Source organism: Ovis canadensis, chromosome 22 (assembly GCF_042477335.2).
Source record: "Ovis canadensis isolate MfBH-ARS-UI-01 breed Bighorn chromosome 22, ARS-UI_OviCan_v2, whole genome shotgun sequence".
In the NCBI taxonomy this organism is placed as follows: domain Eukaryota; kingdom Metazoa; phylum Chordata; class Mammalia; order Artiodactyla; family Bovidae; genus Ovis; species Ovis canadensis.
In genome coordinates this window covers 57223857-57240676 of record NC_091266.1, presented here as the reverse complement: position 1 = coordinate 57240676, position 16820 = coordinate 57223857, and the positions used below count along the sequence as shown (strand labels likewise).

Genomic DNA, 16820 nt, shown 5'->3' with positions numbered 1-16820 from the left:
CCAAAAGCTGTCGAACTCTCCCCAGTTTGGAAGCTTTTTTCCAGAAAGACCTGGGGTTGATTGTAGGGAAGGGTACACCAGGAAGCAAGCACTACCTGGGCAAAGGTCTAGGGGCTGGGCTGTCTAGGGTCACGGGGTGGGAAGAACCCACACAGCCAACCAGGGCCCTGGACAGGGTGGGGTCCACCAGGGTTTGGAGGCAGCCTATGGGCTTGCCCTGATCCCCCAGTAGGTCCTTTCAGTTCAGTTGCTCAGTCCTGTCAGAGACTCTTTGCAACCCCATGGACTGCTGCACCCCAGACTTCCCTGTCCATCACCAATTTCTGGAGCTTGATCAAAGTCATGTCCATACAGTCGGTGATGCCATCCAACCATCTCATCCTCTGTCGTCCCCTTCTCCTACTGCCTTTAATCTTTCCCAGCATCAGGGTCTTTTATTTTCTTTTCTTTTTTTGGTCTTTTCAAATGAGTCAGTTCCTCACATCAGGTGGCCAAAGGATTGGAGTTTCAGCTTCAGCATCAGTCCTTCCAACGAATATTCAGGACTGATTTTCTTCAGGATTGATGGGTTGGATCTCCTTGCAGTCCAAGGGATTCTCAAGAGTCTTCTCCAACACCACACTTCAAAAGCATCAATTCTTCTGTGCTCAGCTTTCTTTATAGTCCAACTCTCACATCCATACATGACTACTGGAAAAATCATAGCTTTGACTAGAAGGACCTTTGTGGGCAAAATAATGTCTCTGCTTTTTAAAATTCTGTCTAAATTGGTCATAGCTTTTCTTCCAAGGAGCAAGAGTCTTTTAATTTCATGGCTACAGTCACCATCTGCAGTGATTTTAGAGCCCCCCAAAATTAACTCTGTCAATGTTTCCCCTGTTTCCCCATCTATTTGCCATGAAGTGATGGGACCAGATCCCATAATCTTAGTTTTCTGAATGTTGAATTTTAAGCCAACTTTTTCACTCTCCTCTTTCACTTTTATCAAGAGGCTCTTTAGTTCCTCTTCACTTTCTGCCATAAGGGTGGTGTCATCTGCGTATTTGAGGTTATTGATATTTCTCCCGTCAATCTTGATTCCAGCTTGCCCTTCATCTAGACCTGAGTTTCACATGATGTACTCTGCATATAAGTTAAATAAGAAGGATGACAATACACAGCCTTGATGTACTCCTTTCCCGATTTGGAACCTGTCCGTTATTCCATGTCCAGTTCTAACTGTTGCTTCTTGACCTACATACAGATTTCTCAGGAGGCAGGTAAGGTGGTCTGATATTCCCATCCCTTTAAGAATTTTCCACAGTTTGCTGTGATCCATACAGTTAAAGGCTTTAGCACAGTCAATAAAGCAGAAGTAGTATATACATACATATATATAAATAATATAAATACACACATATTTATATATAATTATACATTATATAATAAATATACTATACATATATATCAATATAAACCAGAAGTATGTGTATATATATACACATACATATGCATCATAGAGACATACATATATATACACCTGTGTGTAGAGAAAGAGAGAGATTACATGTGTGTGTGTGCGTGTGTGTGTAAAGGCATCTGAGCCAAGTCCCAAGGCTGGCTGTGGACAAGCCTGGTTTCAATAAACTAAGTGTGAAGTCTGCAGGCAGACGCACAATGAACACACTGCACGCAGAGAACAGTGAGGGGTGGGGTGCAGGGCACACAGGGCAAGGGCAGGGCAGGCGGGCGGGCGGGTGGCTCGAAGGTGAGGAAAAGTCCCCAGCCAGCCCCATTTGCTGAGCGAAGGCACAGGATCTGGTCCCTTTCCTGTGGGCTGCTGGCTCCTATAGTCTCTGCCCACCTCCCAAAGATAAAGAACACAAGCATCTACCCCCCAGCTGTGTCCTGGGAGGCCAGAGGCAGCTAAGTCATTCCTGGGAAAGTATAAATAGCACAATGTCACTCCTGAAGGACTTCTATTTAAATAAGAACACAAGAGGACAAATCTCTAAAATGGCCTTTGTGTGTGGTGGGGGTGGGGGGTGGGTAGGGGAAAGCTCCTTCCTGGGGTCCCCTCAGGTCATCCCTAAGGCCCCAGGAGAGCTTCCCTGGTGGCTCACATGGTAAAGCCTCCACCTGCAAGGCAGGAGGCCTGGGTTCAATTCCTGCATTGGGAAAATCCCTGGAGAACAGAACGGCTACCCACTCCAGTATTCTTGCCTAGAGAATTCCATGGACAGAGGAGCCTGGCGGGCTACAGTCCAGGGGTCACAAAGAGTCGGATACCACTGAGCGACTTGGCCCAGCCCCATGCAGGGGAGTGTGCACAGCGGGGCTGGGGGTATAGGGGTAGGGGGCTGGAACTGTGGGCAGAACAGAGGAGGGAGGATGGGAGGCAGCCTCAGAGACTGGGCCCCAGGGTCCCACCATCAGCCACGGGCCCACCCCCACCCTACCTCTGGGCTGTCAGATCCGTGGAGACCTGGCCGCTGACATCACTGTGGGAGGTCGAGGCAGCTAAGAGTGAATTTTCCAGGTCTTCAAGGGCAGCCGGCTGGATGACACCATCTGGTACAAGTGAACTAGGAGAGGAAAAAACCAAGGCTCAGAAATGTTCCTGAACGTCTTCAATGTGTTTCAACTGCACATTTTCTCTGGGTCCCACGCAGGGCCTCAGTTTCCCTTCCCGTACAGGAAGGAGCTGGGCTACTCCAAGCATGGCCCACGGCGGTGCTGATCCAGGAGGGGCTGGTTACTGCTCTACAAAGACACACACCCGGGATAAGGGCCTAGAGGCCTTCCGAGGAACACGGTATTCATTCTGTCTGTTGACTCCAGTAATGAAAGTTGGGGCTTGTCTTGTAGGTCTCGATGGGCGGTTCTCAACAAGGGGTGATTTTTGCCAACCAGAGGACATTTGGCAATATCCGAAGATAATTCTGGTCATCACAACCAGAGGGCCAGGTGCAGCTGGCATCCAGGGATGCTGCTAAATATCTTACAATACACAGGGCAGACCCACAACAAAGAATTATCTGGCCCCAGAGGTCAGTATGCCCGGGTTGAGAAACCCTGGCCTTGAGCTTTGTTTTGCTTTCTAGTAATTCTCTTAAATATGTTTTCAGAAGTTTAGACCTTAAAGTGAGTTAGAAATTAAAAACTACACTGGCCCTTTGTCCACTGAGAAGGTTGGCATTAGACAACCTCCAAGAGCAGGCTGCTTTGAAAGTTCAGAGGGACACTGGACACTGTCGCTGGTCCCACACATCCTTTCACTCTTCTGGGAATCCCCTTCCATGACCAGTTACGTCTTAGCTTATCAGGGAGGGTCATTACTTCTTGCTAATGAACTTGGCTCTGTGGCAGTCAGTAACGAGACCATTACCTTCAGTCCTTGAGCAGACACTGACTGAATAACAACTATGTTAGGTGAATCCCTATAAGGTGGTCCCTGCCCTCATGGAGCTTACAGTCTCAGGCAACAGCCAAAGTTAAAAAAAATTTTTTTTTCCTTAATGCTTATTCACTGTTTACAATAGCCAAGACACAGAAGCCACCTAAATGTCCATCAACAGAGGAATGGATAAAGAAGATGGGATACATATATATAAGGAATACCACTCAGCCATTAAAAAGAATGAAATAATGCCATTTGCAGCAACATGGATAGACCTAGAGAGTTATGAAGTAAGTCAGACAGAGAAGGAGAAATATCATATGACATTCCTTATACATGGAATCTAAAAAGAAACTATACAAATGGGCTTACTTATAAAACAGAAAACAGAAAAGAAATTTATGGTAAACAGGGGGAAGGGATGGTTAGGGACTGTGGGAAGTCATGTACACAATGCTATATTTAAAATGGATAACCAACAATGACCTATTGTATAGCATATGGAACTCTGTTCAATGTTATGCGCCAGCCTGGATGGGAGAGGGGTTTGGGGGAGAATGGATAAATGTGTCTGTATAGCTAAGTCCCTCTGCTGTTCACCTGAAACTACCACAACATTTTAATCAACTATACCCCGATACAAAATGGTTTTGGTGTTAAAAAATAAAATAAAAATACTTACTTATCCAGTAAAAACTGTTGTAACTGCTAAGATGGAAAGATACAAATGGCTAAGAAAACATAAACTAGGAGGTCCCAGCCTGGAGTGCGGATCAGGGAAAATGTCTTTGTAACGTTATAAGCTGAGGCCAGCCATCAGCTCAGTGACAGCTAATGTTTACTCACACGGGCTTTGTGCCAGGAACTAAGATCTAAGTGTTCACAGCCATCACCATATTCAATGCTCACAACCATCCTATGAGATGGGTATTATCATTAGTCCCATTTTACAGATGAGGAAACCAATGCACAGAGAAGTTGAGTGATTTGTCCAAGGTTGCACAGCTGGTAAAAGGCAGAACCAGGATACAAACCCAAGCCAGACACCAGGAGCTATGCCCTTAATCGCCGCACTGGGTTTTTTCCCAAGGGCGGAAGAGTCAGGGAAGGAGCGCCCGCAGCAGAGGCAGCCGCAGATCTGAAAGCTCAGTCCAGGAAGGAGCGTGCTGGTCTGGAGGAATGCGGAAAGGCCACTGCAGCTGGAGCACAGATCAAAACGACCAGGAAGGGGACAGGAGGGCCGGAGCCAGATCACAAGGCCAGGGCGCGGGACTGGGACTCGATCTGATGCTGAAGAATCAGCCCAAAGCCTCAAATGCCCCAAAGTGCTTCCCTTGGCATTGAGACGAAAGAGAGGCGGGGAGGCTCAGGGTGAGCGTTCCGAAACTATGTTCTAAATAGGACCGGACTGGCACACACTTGTGCCCACGCCTTTCTATTTACTCCCATGGATCTTGTGACGCTTCCTTCTTCCTTCACAGTTCCACCCACCATCCCAAGCTCTCCGACCCTGGAGCCCTGTGATGACCACACCCGAGGAGTCAGAGGGAGATGGGCAGAGAGGGAAGTAAAGGAAGGGGCAGGCCTGGAGGAGGAGGCCCGCAGGGACTCAGGATGTCTCTGGTGGACCACGGTTCGGAGAATCCTTAACCACAGGCAAAATCGGCCTTCCAAAGTCATAAAACCTGAGCGGAAAAACACGGCCCAGGAGTTCTGGCAACACACACCGAAAGTCATAAAAGACTCTGTTTCTTTTGACACAACCATTCTACTTCCAAGAATTTATTCTAAGGAGATGATTAAGGGTGTGAGCAAAGATGCCAATCACAGCTGTGACCACAATAGGAAAAAAAAAAAAGGAAACAACCAGAATGTCCACACTAGGGGACAGTTACTCAAGTTAGAGCAGTCACAGAATGGACTCATTTGCAACCATGTGAAAAAAAGGTTAGAAAATTAACTTTAAAAATTTCAAAAAGAAGGTAGATCTCCATGTATACAAAAATAAAGACATCCATTATTCACTAAAAATAGGTTAAAAAAAAACTACTGGCAGCATGATCAAGACTTTATGTGCATTGTGTGTATGAATATATATGTATCTGTGTGTATGTGTGTACACAGGAAGCAATTGACGGTGAACAAACCAAGCAATGTGCAAAGACACATACATCAAGGGGTTAACGGCAACTCTCTTTCAGTAGGAAAGTTAGCAGTGTTTCTTTTCTTTTTCGTTGAGTCTAACTCTATTTTCTAGTTCTATTCTGAACATATGCAGCTTTTATAAGCAAAAGAAAAAGCATCTTTGAGGAAAATTTCAATGGCAGGGAGCAACTTCAATTCATAATTCAGTGAAAATTTTAAGAGAGTGGACAAGCAGAGCAACGCTTCTAAACTCACCCCTATAGTGACTTCTCTACTCACACCTTCCCTCCCGGGGAGGACCCAGGCTTGCCAGCCTCATCCTGGGACAGAAACCCAGCCGTGCCTCTCTCAACAGGCACCACTGGGGAAAATTAAGGTCCCGGTGGAGAATCTGTCAGATAACAGTATCTCCCCGCACAGTCTATGAGATGGCATTTTAACTCATTGGGGACGGAATTAATTTTCAAAGCATGCTGGACAATTGCTTGACGGCTGGGGTTTTTTTGGAACAGAGAATCCTGAATATAATTAAACACTTTGTCAGTGACACATGATCAGCGTCTTGAGCGACTATGATGTAAGTGAGGAGGTATGCCATGGCCCTAAAACACAATTGTATATGGAGTCATGAGGGCTGGATTCTAGACCAAGCCCCACCTTGGGATCTCAGCCAGGTGACTGCTCTGAGCTTAACTTTTCCATCTCTAGAAGGGAAGGCCCTGGACAGCACCACGGCCGAGGACTCTGCAAACTCAGTCTGGCCTCTCCCCCACAGGCTGTGAGCCAGCGCGTCTGCCTCCACCACCTCACCTGACTATCTTGTTACTTTGTGCTTTCCAATTCTCTGCTCCTAATGTACTGCAGATTAAAGGGCATTCGAATAATGTGCAGAGTTAATAGGCTCAGATAAAGGTTTATATGCCTCCTATGCTGCTGTTTAGTCACTCAGTCCCATCCAACTCTGAGACCCCCTGGGCTGCAGCACACCAGGCTCCCCTGTCCTTCAGCATCTCCCAGAGTTTGCTCAAACTCATGTCCATTGATTCGGTAATGCCATCCAACCATCATCCTCTGCCGCCTGCTTCTCCCCTTCAAGCTTCCTGAGCATCAGAGTCCTTTCCAATGAGTCGGCTCTTCGCATCAGATGGCCAAAGGATTGGAATTTCAGCTTCAGCATCAGTCCTTCCAATGAATATTCAGGGGTGATTAAAATATACATATATGTGTGTGTGTATATACCTATATATTAAACTGAACCAAGTGAGATTACTAAAAGAAAAAAACCATCAAATTCACACTGCACCATCCCCCCCAGGATCTTCCTGTCTTACTTCGCAGGGATGGGTCATGCTCCAGATGGCTTAGGGGAAGGCTGACTTATGAGGACGGAGGGGAATTCTTCTCAGACCAACTGTAAGCAGCTATAAATGGCTTCCAAATTCTACAAGTGGTGGAGCTGGGACCAGAGTGTCTGAAATATTTTTCAGAGGAGAAAAAAAAAAATCTGTCAGAGATTTTAACTACCAGCTGCTGCCACCAGCTGTTGGGGCCAACCCTTTATAAATTTAGTCAGGCCAGCAAAGGGTTGATTTTCCAGTGGAATGTCAGGGAGGGAGGCTTGCATCAACAAGTGCTTCTCCAAAGGGCCATGAGTCACCTTCCTTCAGAGGCTGAGGCAGAGCGGACTCTGCTTCAAAGAGGCAGGCATTTAGATTTTGGTCTAAAAAGCCAACAGCTTCAGCTTTACACATGAGACCTATGCAAAAGGAACAGCTCTGGCGCCACACCAAGAGAAGCTAAATGGGGATCAGATTAATAATCCTCATATGTTCCCGGTAGATCAGACGATAAAGAATCCATCTGCATTGCAAGAGACCCGGGGTTGGTCCCTGAATCGGGAAGATCCCCTGGAGAAGGGAATGGCAACCCACTCCAGTATCCTTGCCTGGAGAATCCCATGGACAGAGGAGCCTCGCGGGCTACAGTCCACGAGGTCGCAAACAGCTGGACACGACTGAGTAACTAAGCGTGCATATTAGTAACAGTAACAGCAATGGGGGTGGGAGGACACGTTGGGAGATGATAGATATGTTTATCGCCTTGATGGCAGTGATGGTCTCACAGGTATATACTTCTCCGTCAACCCGTTGAACTGTATACATTAAATATGCACAGCACAGCTTTTAGATGTCATGGAATTCTCCAGGCAAGAATACCGAAGTGGTTGCCATTCCCTTCTCCAGGGGATCTTCCTGGTCCAGGGATTGAACCTGGGTCTCCCACATTATAGGCAGATTCTTTATCGTCTGAGGCACCAGGGAAGTCCCTCGTTTATGTCAACCGCATCTCAATAAAGTAGTTTTTAAGACGAGGAGGACTGCACACTGCAGGGTTGATAGGCTAAGTGAGAGCAAGGCAAGTTGAAAACCTAACACACACACAAAAACTAAGAAGGCTGGTAATAGAAAAACAAGCTGCAGCAGAAAAAAACTGGGCTCCTTTCAGGCCAGGGCGATCTGGGAAGGGCCTATGAGGGGACAGGAGTAAGCCAAGTGTTTCAACAGACATACGTGTGCAGAGGGCTTTCCAGGTTAAAAATGCTTCTCCCTCCCTCTCTCCCTGATGGTTTGGGCAGGAAAAGAAAGAAGTACAGGAGAAAGGACAGGGCCACAATGGCAGGGAGGATGAGACTGGTGTCTTAAGGAAATTGTTACCCACATGGAGATTAGCAGAAAAATAACCATATCAAGAATAAAGGGAGCAGGTTCTCACAGTCAGGGGAAGACTTGCCTCTACAAAGGCAATTTAGGCTTGAAAGAACTCTCAGGGCTGGGCTGTAATCAGAGGTATCAGATAAACACTAGCTATAGATAAAACACTTGCTCCTTGGAAGAAAAGTTATGACCAACCTAGACAGCATGTTAAAAAGCAGAGACATTACTTTGCCAACAAAGGTCCGTCTAGTCAAAGTTATGGTTTTTCCAGTGGTCATGTATGGATGTGAGAGTTGGACTACAAAGAAAGCTGAGTACCGAAGAATTGATGCTTTTGAACTGTGGTGTTGGAGAGTCCCTTGGACAGCAACAAGATCACACTAGCCCATCCTGAAGGAAATCAGTCCTGAATATTCATTGGAAGGACTAATGATGAAGCTGAAACTCCAATACTTTGGCCACCTGATGCGAAGAGCTGATTCATTTGAATAGACCCTGATGCTGGAAAAGATTGAAGGCAGGAGCAGAAGGGGAAGACAGAGGATGAGATGGCTGGATGGCATCACCGAATCAATGGACATGAGTTTGAGTAAGCTCCGGGAGTTGGTGATGGACAGGGAGGCGTGGCATGCTGCAGTCCATGGGGCTGCAAAGAGTCAGACACGACTGAGTGACTGAATTGAACTGAACTCATAGATAAAAGGTGTGTGTGTGTGTGTGTGTGCGTGCGTGCACGTGTGTGTATACACATCTATCTCCCAGCTCTGTCTGCTGAAAGAGGTCATGTCAAAAGGACATCAGAACCACCTCAAAGAGGCTGCCACCAGCCAGATAAGGGACTATTTGGGCATTAAAAAAAATACAGATAGTAATAAAACCCACTGAGTAAAGTAATAATCTATGAGTCCATACAAAGACATGAACAAATACATAAAAGGGGAGGGGTGAAAGTTCCTTTTTACTGTACAGTGTCAACTGGTAAATGTAGAAGAAGTGATGAAAACTGAAAATGCCCCGTGTAAGAACCATCAGAGTGGTGGCGAAGTCAGTCAGGAGCTATCAAAGGGCTCTAAGGTGGGTGGACAGAGGTTCAAAGAACTGAAGGGCAAGTGCGTGGGCTTGGAGGACTCTCCCACCTGACCGGGCGGTGGGGGGCGTCTATGAAGACTCAAAGTTAGAGAAACGCTGTGGGCACCGACTCGGCCAGGTGTTGACCGGGATCACGTCCTCAGCAGTGGATGGTCCTCACCCTGCGTCACTTCTGTGGGACCCCTGCCCCAAGTGACAGCAAGAGTCTGGTTACGGGGAAGCTCTGGAGGATGCTGGTTGAGGGATCTTCCCAGAGTGAAGGAGCTGTACTCCAGAAGGTCATGAAAGACAGCAAGAGACAGAGGAGTCCTTCCAGACTAAAGGAGAGTCTGTGGGCATTCTTAGAGCGCAACTCATGCCTCTGGGCTGGACCCCAGATCAGATGGAAAAGAGACAGTGTGGATGAATCCAAATGGCTTCTGATGACTGAGTGATGGTGGAACGTATCATAGTGATTTCCAGCTGGATGGCTGGCTCGGCGTTGTGCTGGAGAGGGGCCTTGTTTGGGGAAATTGGTCACTGGACTGTTCAGTTTCATTTGGATGGGGACACCTTTGAGTCGCAAAAAGTGTTAGTCGCCCAGTCATGTCCGACTCTTTGCAACCGCATGGACTGGAGCCCGCCAGGCTCCTCTGTCCATGGAATTCTCCAGGCAAGAACGCTGGAGTGGGTGGCCATTGCCTTCTCCAGTCTGCAACTGGCTCTCAAATGATTCAGAAAAACAGTGATGATGATGGATAAATAAATGTATCTCCATCCACACCTACACACATAAAGTGGGGGGACAAGAGCACAGGAGGTGAAAGGGCAACAATTCAGGAATTTGGGCAAAGGGAGTAGGGAGGTCTTTGGGCTACTTGTGCAACTTTTCTAAGTAGGAAATTATTTCAGAAAGAAGCGAACAAAAACGTTCTGGAGTAAAGGCATGCAGGCAACCAGCCTCTCCCAGCACCCCCAGAGCTCATCTGGGCTCGGGAGGGCACAGCATGGTCACAAGGGGAGCAGCACTGAATGGGGGTCCGTGGGGTGTTCATTCACCTAGACAGCCAGGCCCGGGCCAGCCTGCAGAGAAGGCCTGAAACATTAGGCTGAGGACAGGCTGTCCTGCAAGGGGTGGGGAGAGAATAGCTGGTGTGGGGAGGAGATGCAGGGGCCGTGCCAGGGAATGCGGGGCGGAATCCCGGCAGGTGCAGAGCAGACGGGATCAGTTCTGCGTCGAACTTCACGACATCCACCCAACACCAGGTGTGAGGGAAGGGCCCTGGGGAACGATCCAGGCCAAGTGGGGGACTTCCTGGGTGGTCCAGTGGTTCAGACTCCACACTCCCAATGCAGGGGGTTCGGGTTCAATCCCTGGCCAGGGAACTAGGTCCCACATGCTGCAACTAAGAGCCTCTACAACCAAACAAATAAACAGATGCTTTTAAAAAAAGACCACGTGGGTTTCGAGCATCTGATTGGTTGGAAGGTCACCTTATTAACCACATGCTTCATGGATAACACCTCAGACTCCAGCCCCCACTCCGTACGATTATTTACTTCAACTTTCAATGAAATCAGCTGCTCAAATTAAATAAAGGTACATCATTCTGAGGAACAAAAAACTATGAGTTGGTGGTTTTGCTGTGCTTTTACTTTTTTCTAACACGAGTGAGTAACAGATAACTCAGCAGGGTCAGGCAGCCTCCAACCAAGTTCAGGTCAGCCCCCACCCCTGGGAGCTGGGGCAGCCCTCACCAACACAGCTGTGCGAGCCTGCGAGAAGTTTCCTCCGAGGTCGGCCTCCCCACCTGTCAGCAAGGGCAAGGGCTGTCCTGCCTGGAAAGGGCGTGAGGAGGGTCCACTGAGAGCAGTCAGGTCAAGGTTTCTCTAGCTAAGGGAATCACTCTACAAACAATGGCGTCAGCAATGCAAACACAACAGGACACGCTGACTGTGCTTTTCCAGGGTACCCGGGCCCCTCCACCGGCTGCCCCTGGCCAGGTGAGCGCCCTCAGGTGTGCACTGCCCCTTCAGCCATCCCAGGCCCCGTGTGCACGATGGCTGGGGCCGTGGAACGGGCGTGGCAACAAGCAAAGGAAACCAAGACTTATAAGCACCTACTGTGGGCTGCTGGGCACCATGCAGGCCCTCTGCCACTGTGAGCCACGGGACAGCCCATTTCAGGAGGAGCAAATGGATACCCCCGGGTGGGAAAAGTCCCTCTACGCGTGGCCTCGCTGAGCTGAGCTCCATCCAGCTGCTCCACAGACCTCAGGCCCACAGGACCCCGGGCCTCAAGCACCACCTCTCACGGATGCAGAGAGAAGACAGTGGGTGCAAAGGCGCCCAGCGGGATCAGCCTCCCCACGGAAAGCCTGTCAGCTGCCAGCAGGGGCGCGGGCATGGCTCTGATCCAAGGGAGGTGGACAAGACCCTTCCCTGATCCAGGGGAGGTGGCAAGACCCCTCCCCACCTGGCCTGCAAGTGCCTCCTCCGTAAAGTGAGGGCTTGGACTATTGGGTCTCCAGGGTCCCTTCCAGGCCTCTGCTTTTCTGATCTGAAAAACCCAAGGCTCCAGAGGCGCAGCCCTCTGGGCTGGCTGAGAAGGGACAGCTTGGAGGAGGCGCTAGGCAGTGCCCACAGTGGCACAGCCCCAGCTGGCCTGGTGCCTTGGCCAGAGGCCAGGATCCTAGTCAGGATGTACGGATGGGAGGTGGAGGGGACCAGCTCCCTGGGGAGATCTGATGGTGGGGAGGGGGTCCTTCCTCTTGTATATGACTTTAGCACTCCTTAAAATTGGGACTATCATTCCCACACCTCTCAGGGTTAATGAGCTGGAGGACTGGGGTTTATGCAAAGCTCAAAGGGGAGGAAGTTATTCTAGGACAAGGCAAGGAGAGAGCAGTCATTGTTCTTTTTAAAAGACAAAGAAATAAACCCATCCAAGCCCTGGGAGAGGCTGCATGCTCAGGCTAAATGATGACATCACTATCCTTCTGATCAGAGTGCACAAAGTGAAGGGGTATGCCTGCTGAACAGGCCAGCACCTCAGGGGCAAGACCTCAGCCAAGGCTGCCGACCTCTCCCAAGAGCCAGGGTGTGAAATGCAACAGGTGCCCCGACTTCACCAGAACACTAGGCACAGAAATCAAAGAAATCAACCTGAGGCATCCACCGCGTGCGCGAGCAGGGCAGCCAGTGCAGACAGCACAGCTCAGGCAGACGCGAGCCTAAACTCAGCTCTGCCATTGACCAGCCTGCTGCAGTCTTCTTTGAGCCTCAGTTTCTGAATCTGTAAAATGGGGACATTTTGAATCGCTGGGAAAGATTATTAAAAGAAATAAGAGGGCTTCCCTGGTGGACTCAGTGGTAAAGAATCCTCACACCAATGCAGGAGACACAGGTTTGATCCCTGGTCCAGGAAGATCCCACATGCCTTGGAGCCCCTGCACCAAAAACATTGAGCCTGTGCTCGAGAGACTGGGAGCCGCAACTACTGAGGCCCATGTACCCTAAAGCCCGTGCTCCTCAACGAGAGAAGCCGCCACAATGAGAAACCTGTGTATCACTACTAGAGAGTAGCTCCCACTTGCCGAAACTCAAGAAGAGCCCACACGGCAACGAAGATCCAGCAAAGTCAAAAACAAGTAATCATAATTTTTTTTAAGAAAAGAAGAGCAAAATGTGTCTGTAAAGCATAGTGTGGATCTCACAACAGGTCCTCAACAAGCAGCAAGTGTCTGATAAATATAAGCTGGATATATGGATGTGCGGCAAGTAACAAGGACAGAAAGACGCTGCCACCAGAGGTGTCTAGCTGCCACTTAACTCAGGCCAGAACCAGCTTCCTCTCTAACTTTTCTGCACTGAGAGCAGGCAACTCAGCTCAATTAAGCTGTGTGTTAGTCGCTCAGTTGTGTCCAACTCTTTGCAACCCCACAAACATAGCCTCCAGGCTTCACTGTCCATGGAATTCTCCAAGCAAGAATACTGGAGTGGATTGCTATTCCCTTCTCCAGAGGATCTTCCCCAGCCAGGGATCAAACCCGGGTCTCCTGCATCACAGGCAGATTCTTTACAGTTTGAGCTACAGGGAAGTCTACAATTAAGCTGCTGCTACTGCTAAGTCACTCCAGTTGTGTCCGACTCTGTGCGACCCCAGAGACAGCAGCCCACCAGGCTCCTCCGTCCATGGGATTTGCCAGACAAGAGCACTGGAGTGGGGTGCCACAATTAAGCTGAGGACTGCACAAATGCCTTGATTATAGACAAGGCAAAATGTAGTGTTTCTTTTTTAAAAAAATTTGTGGGACTTCCCTGGCGGTACAGTGGATAAGAATCCACCTCCCAGTGCAGGGAACGTGGGTTTGAGCCCTGGTCCGGGAAGATTCCACATGCCTTGGAGCAACAAACCCACAACTACTGAGCCGACACCCTAGAGCCAATGCTCTGCAATAAGAGAAGCCACCACAATGAGAAGCCTGCACGCTGCCACGAAGAGCAGTCCCTACAACTAGAGAAAGCCCGAGTGCAGCAGTGAAGCCCCAGCTCAACCAAAAAAGTGAAGTAAATAAATAATTTTTTTAAGCCTCTTGGAGTCCTCAGTACCTTATAACAATGACAGACTTTGCCTGATTCCCAAACCACACAAGTAGCAACATTGCCTCCAAAAGCTCTCCCTACCCATGAATGCAATGAGAGGTCTAGAACTCATGCAAGGAATAAAGGCTTGTACCCACCCTTCCAGAGAGGAGTCAAGGCAGAGTCACCAACCCAAGAAGGAACTGCGGGAAATGCATCCTGCCTGGCATAGCACTGGGTACAAGGAAGCTGGGAGAAGTGAGTCAGGGTGTTGTCAGCCCTGAAGGAGAGGGACCCTAGCACACACAGCTGGACACAAGACAACCTGTGAGCTGGAAGCAGGAAGCAGCGGAATGCAGGTTCCCTGGCCAAGTAATTCACAAGGCGAGCACGCCTCGGTCAAGGTTTGAAGGAAAACCTGGACCTTTCCTTGTTTGCTGTGAAGCACGCAGCTGCAGAGCAGGCAGCCGGGGGAAGCCCGTGGGTTGGAGGGAGAGACCTCCTGACAAGAAGGAAGAAGAAGATGCTCCTGACACTGATGTGACCCAGCCGCCTCTTCTCAGTTTGGAATGGGCCCCCATCAGGGAAATGAAACCAACCTGTGCCCTCAGGCGCTTAAACATAAGGATGCCAGCCAGGAGCTGTATGCTCTCGATGACCCCAGTGGGAAAGCTCTGGACCTCAGAGGACCACTGAGACATAGTCAGTAACAGGAGTCAGAAGGACTGTAAATAGCCAATCCTGCATGAGCCAGTAAAGCAACTGCTTTCTCTTTCCTTTTTTCCCCCCAGACTTGTTCTCTGTAGCAGAACCAACATGCATTTCCTATCCTTTTATTTTTACTTGCTTTGTGGGGGAGCGTATAAACAAGCAATTAAAATGGAGGGTGACAAAACCCGGGAGGATGGAAAGAAAGAAAACCTACATAAGCAGCTTCCAAATAAAAGAGATCTGCATGGAAGAGCACCCTTCCTCGTTCCCAGTTAAAAATAACGTGTGCTCAGTCGTGTCCAACTCTTTGCAACCCCACGGACTGTAGCCCGCCGGGCTCCTCCTTCCATGGAATTTTTCAGGCAAGAATACTGGAGTGGGTTGCCATTTCCTCCTCCAAGGGATCTTCCCAGCCCAGGGATCAAACCCATGTCTCTTGCATCTGCTGCACTGGCAGGAGGATTCTTTACCACTAGTGCCACATGGGGAGCACCTCCTTTCCAATTAAAAACAATAAGCAACAAAAATAAGCCTCAGAAGGGCTTAGGAAAACAAGCTCTTCTAATTAAATCCCTTTCAATCTAACAAGGTGAAAAATACTTGCATGACTTTCCATTTGCACAGCACTTCACAGTGTGCCAAGTATTTTCACGCACAGGACTTTTCTTGCCCCCACAGATCTGTGAGCCAGGCGGGCAGGGTAAGTATCCCCAGCCTTTAAAAGTGGAAATCATGATTCAGAGAGACTCTTCATGACTTGTTCAAGGTCACACAGCTGGTGAGAGTGGGGCAGGAATTCTCATGGAGAATCTCTGCCTAAATTTGGAGCTAGCTCTGTCCTGCCTTTCTCCAACCCAGGGGAAAAAAAAGTCTTGGGAACTTTGCTTTCTTTTAACTGGCAGCACTGGCTACATTTGCTAAATGACAGACTGAAACTACACACCAGAGAGGGCCAGATAAGAAGGGAAGGGGGGTGCCGCTGATACCCAACAGATCTGAGATGAAACCCCCATCACAGATCATTGCTCTGTAGTCCCTGGAGAATTTCGCCTGCCCTCTACTCTATTTTTAGAGGCACTTCCCCACAAACTTGTTTCTCCAGCTCTTCTTTTTCATGCCTTCTTTCCCCTCGAATGATTTCATAATTCATGGGCTGTTTTGTCATCAGGATGAGTTGCTGTAGAAATGATTATTGAGGCTATAAACAAAGGACTGTGACCTCAGTGGGGGCAGGGAGGGCAAAACCCAGCCACCAGGATGGACTTCAAGCACCTTGGCCACAGGTCACAGCAAGAGAGACAAGGGCACCCAGCCCTTCTTAGATTTTCTCCTCCACCGGAACCAGTCAGCGATACCACCACCAGCTTCCCAAACCTTCTCCTAAATGTGCAAAAGGTGCCAGGGCCTGCTAGACTCAAACCACAGTTAATTCAAGAACCATCTGCTTTTGGCTGTGGAACTGAGTCCCACACACACACAGGAAACACACACACACACACACACACACACACACACACGTGCTCTTGACTCCACCCTCAGTCTCTCCCAGCCTCACCCAATCCTGAAGCCTGGGCTCCAGCAAGCTCACAGGTCGCTTCTCTCATCTTCCCAATTAGAACTGGTCTCTCCCTACTCCTCAAGCCCTTGCGGTGTCCTTTACAGGGGGTGCTATCGGCATTTGGAGTGAGGCGGTTCTCAGTTGGACAGGACTGTCCCCATACACAGCATTGCTGGCTCTTACCAGATAGGGCCCGCTCTAGTCACTGAAGCAACCAAAACATCCTTATGCATATCCAGACATCCCTTCCTGGGACACTATCCCCACCATGAAGTTTGGCCAATGTGTGTATGTCAGGTATATCTCACACACACACACACACACACACACACCTTTGGCCAATGTGTATATGCTCAGATATCACACACACACACACACACACACACACACACACATCTCCCAACAAGTAGGGACAGGCTTACTACTTACTTCAACCATCATTCACCCCCAGACCCCTCCTCACTCTTATGGAGTGGTACCACAAACTAGACAAGTATCTGGCAAGTACTGTCTGTTTCCATGGCAATGACAAATGTAAATAACCATGGTACAAAGTGGGATGAAACCAAAGAGGCTGCAGGATGTGGCCACCAGGCCAGCATTCTGTGGTCTAGAGTTTGAGTCCCACCTTCACGTGTGACCATAGCCAAGACCTGAGACT

General features: G+C 48.9%; 1 protein-coding gene across 14 annotated transcripts in view; it reads right to left on the bottom strand.

Moving 5' to 3' along the window:
* TACC2 (transforming acidic coiled-coil containing protein 2) overlaps nt 1–16820 on the bottom strand; it is a 230714-nt gene that overhangs the window by 114229 nt on the left and 99665 nt on the right. For all 14 annotated transcript variants that reach the window (XM_069566725.1, XM_069566735.1, XM_069566728.1 and 11 more), the window contains one exon: nt 2439–2564. In XM_069566725.1, the coding sequence (XP_069422826.1) occupies nt 2439–2564 (126 nt within the window). The remainder of the gene's footprint in view (nt 1–2438; nt 2565–16820) is intronic.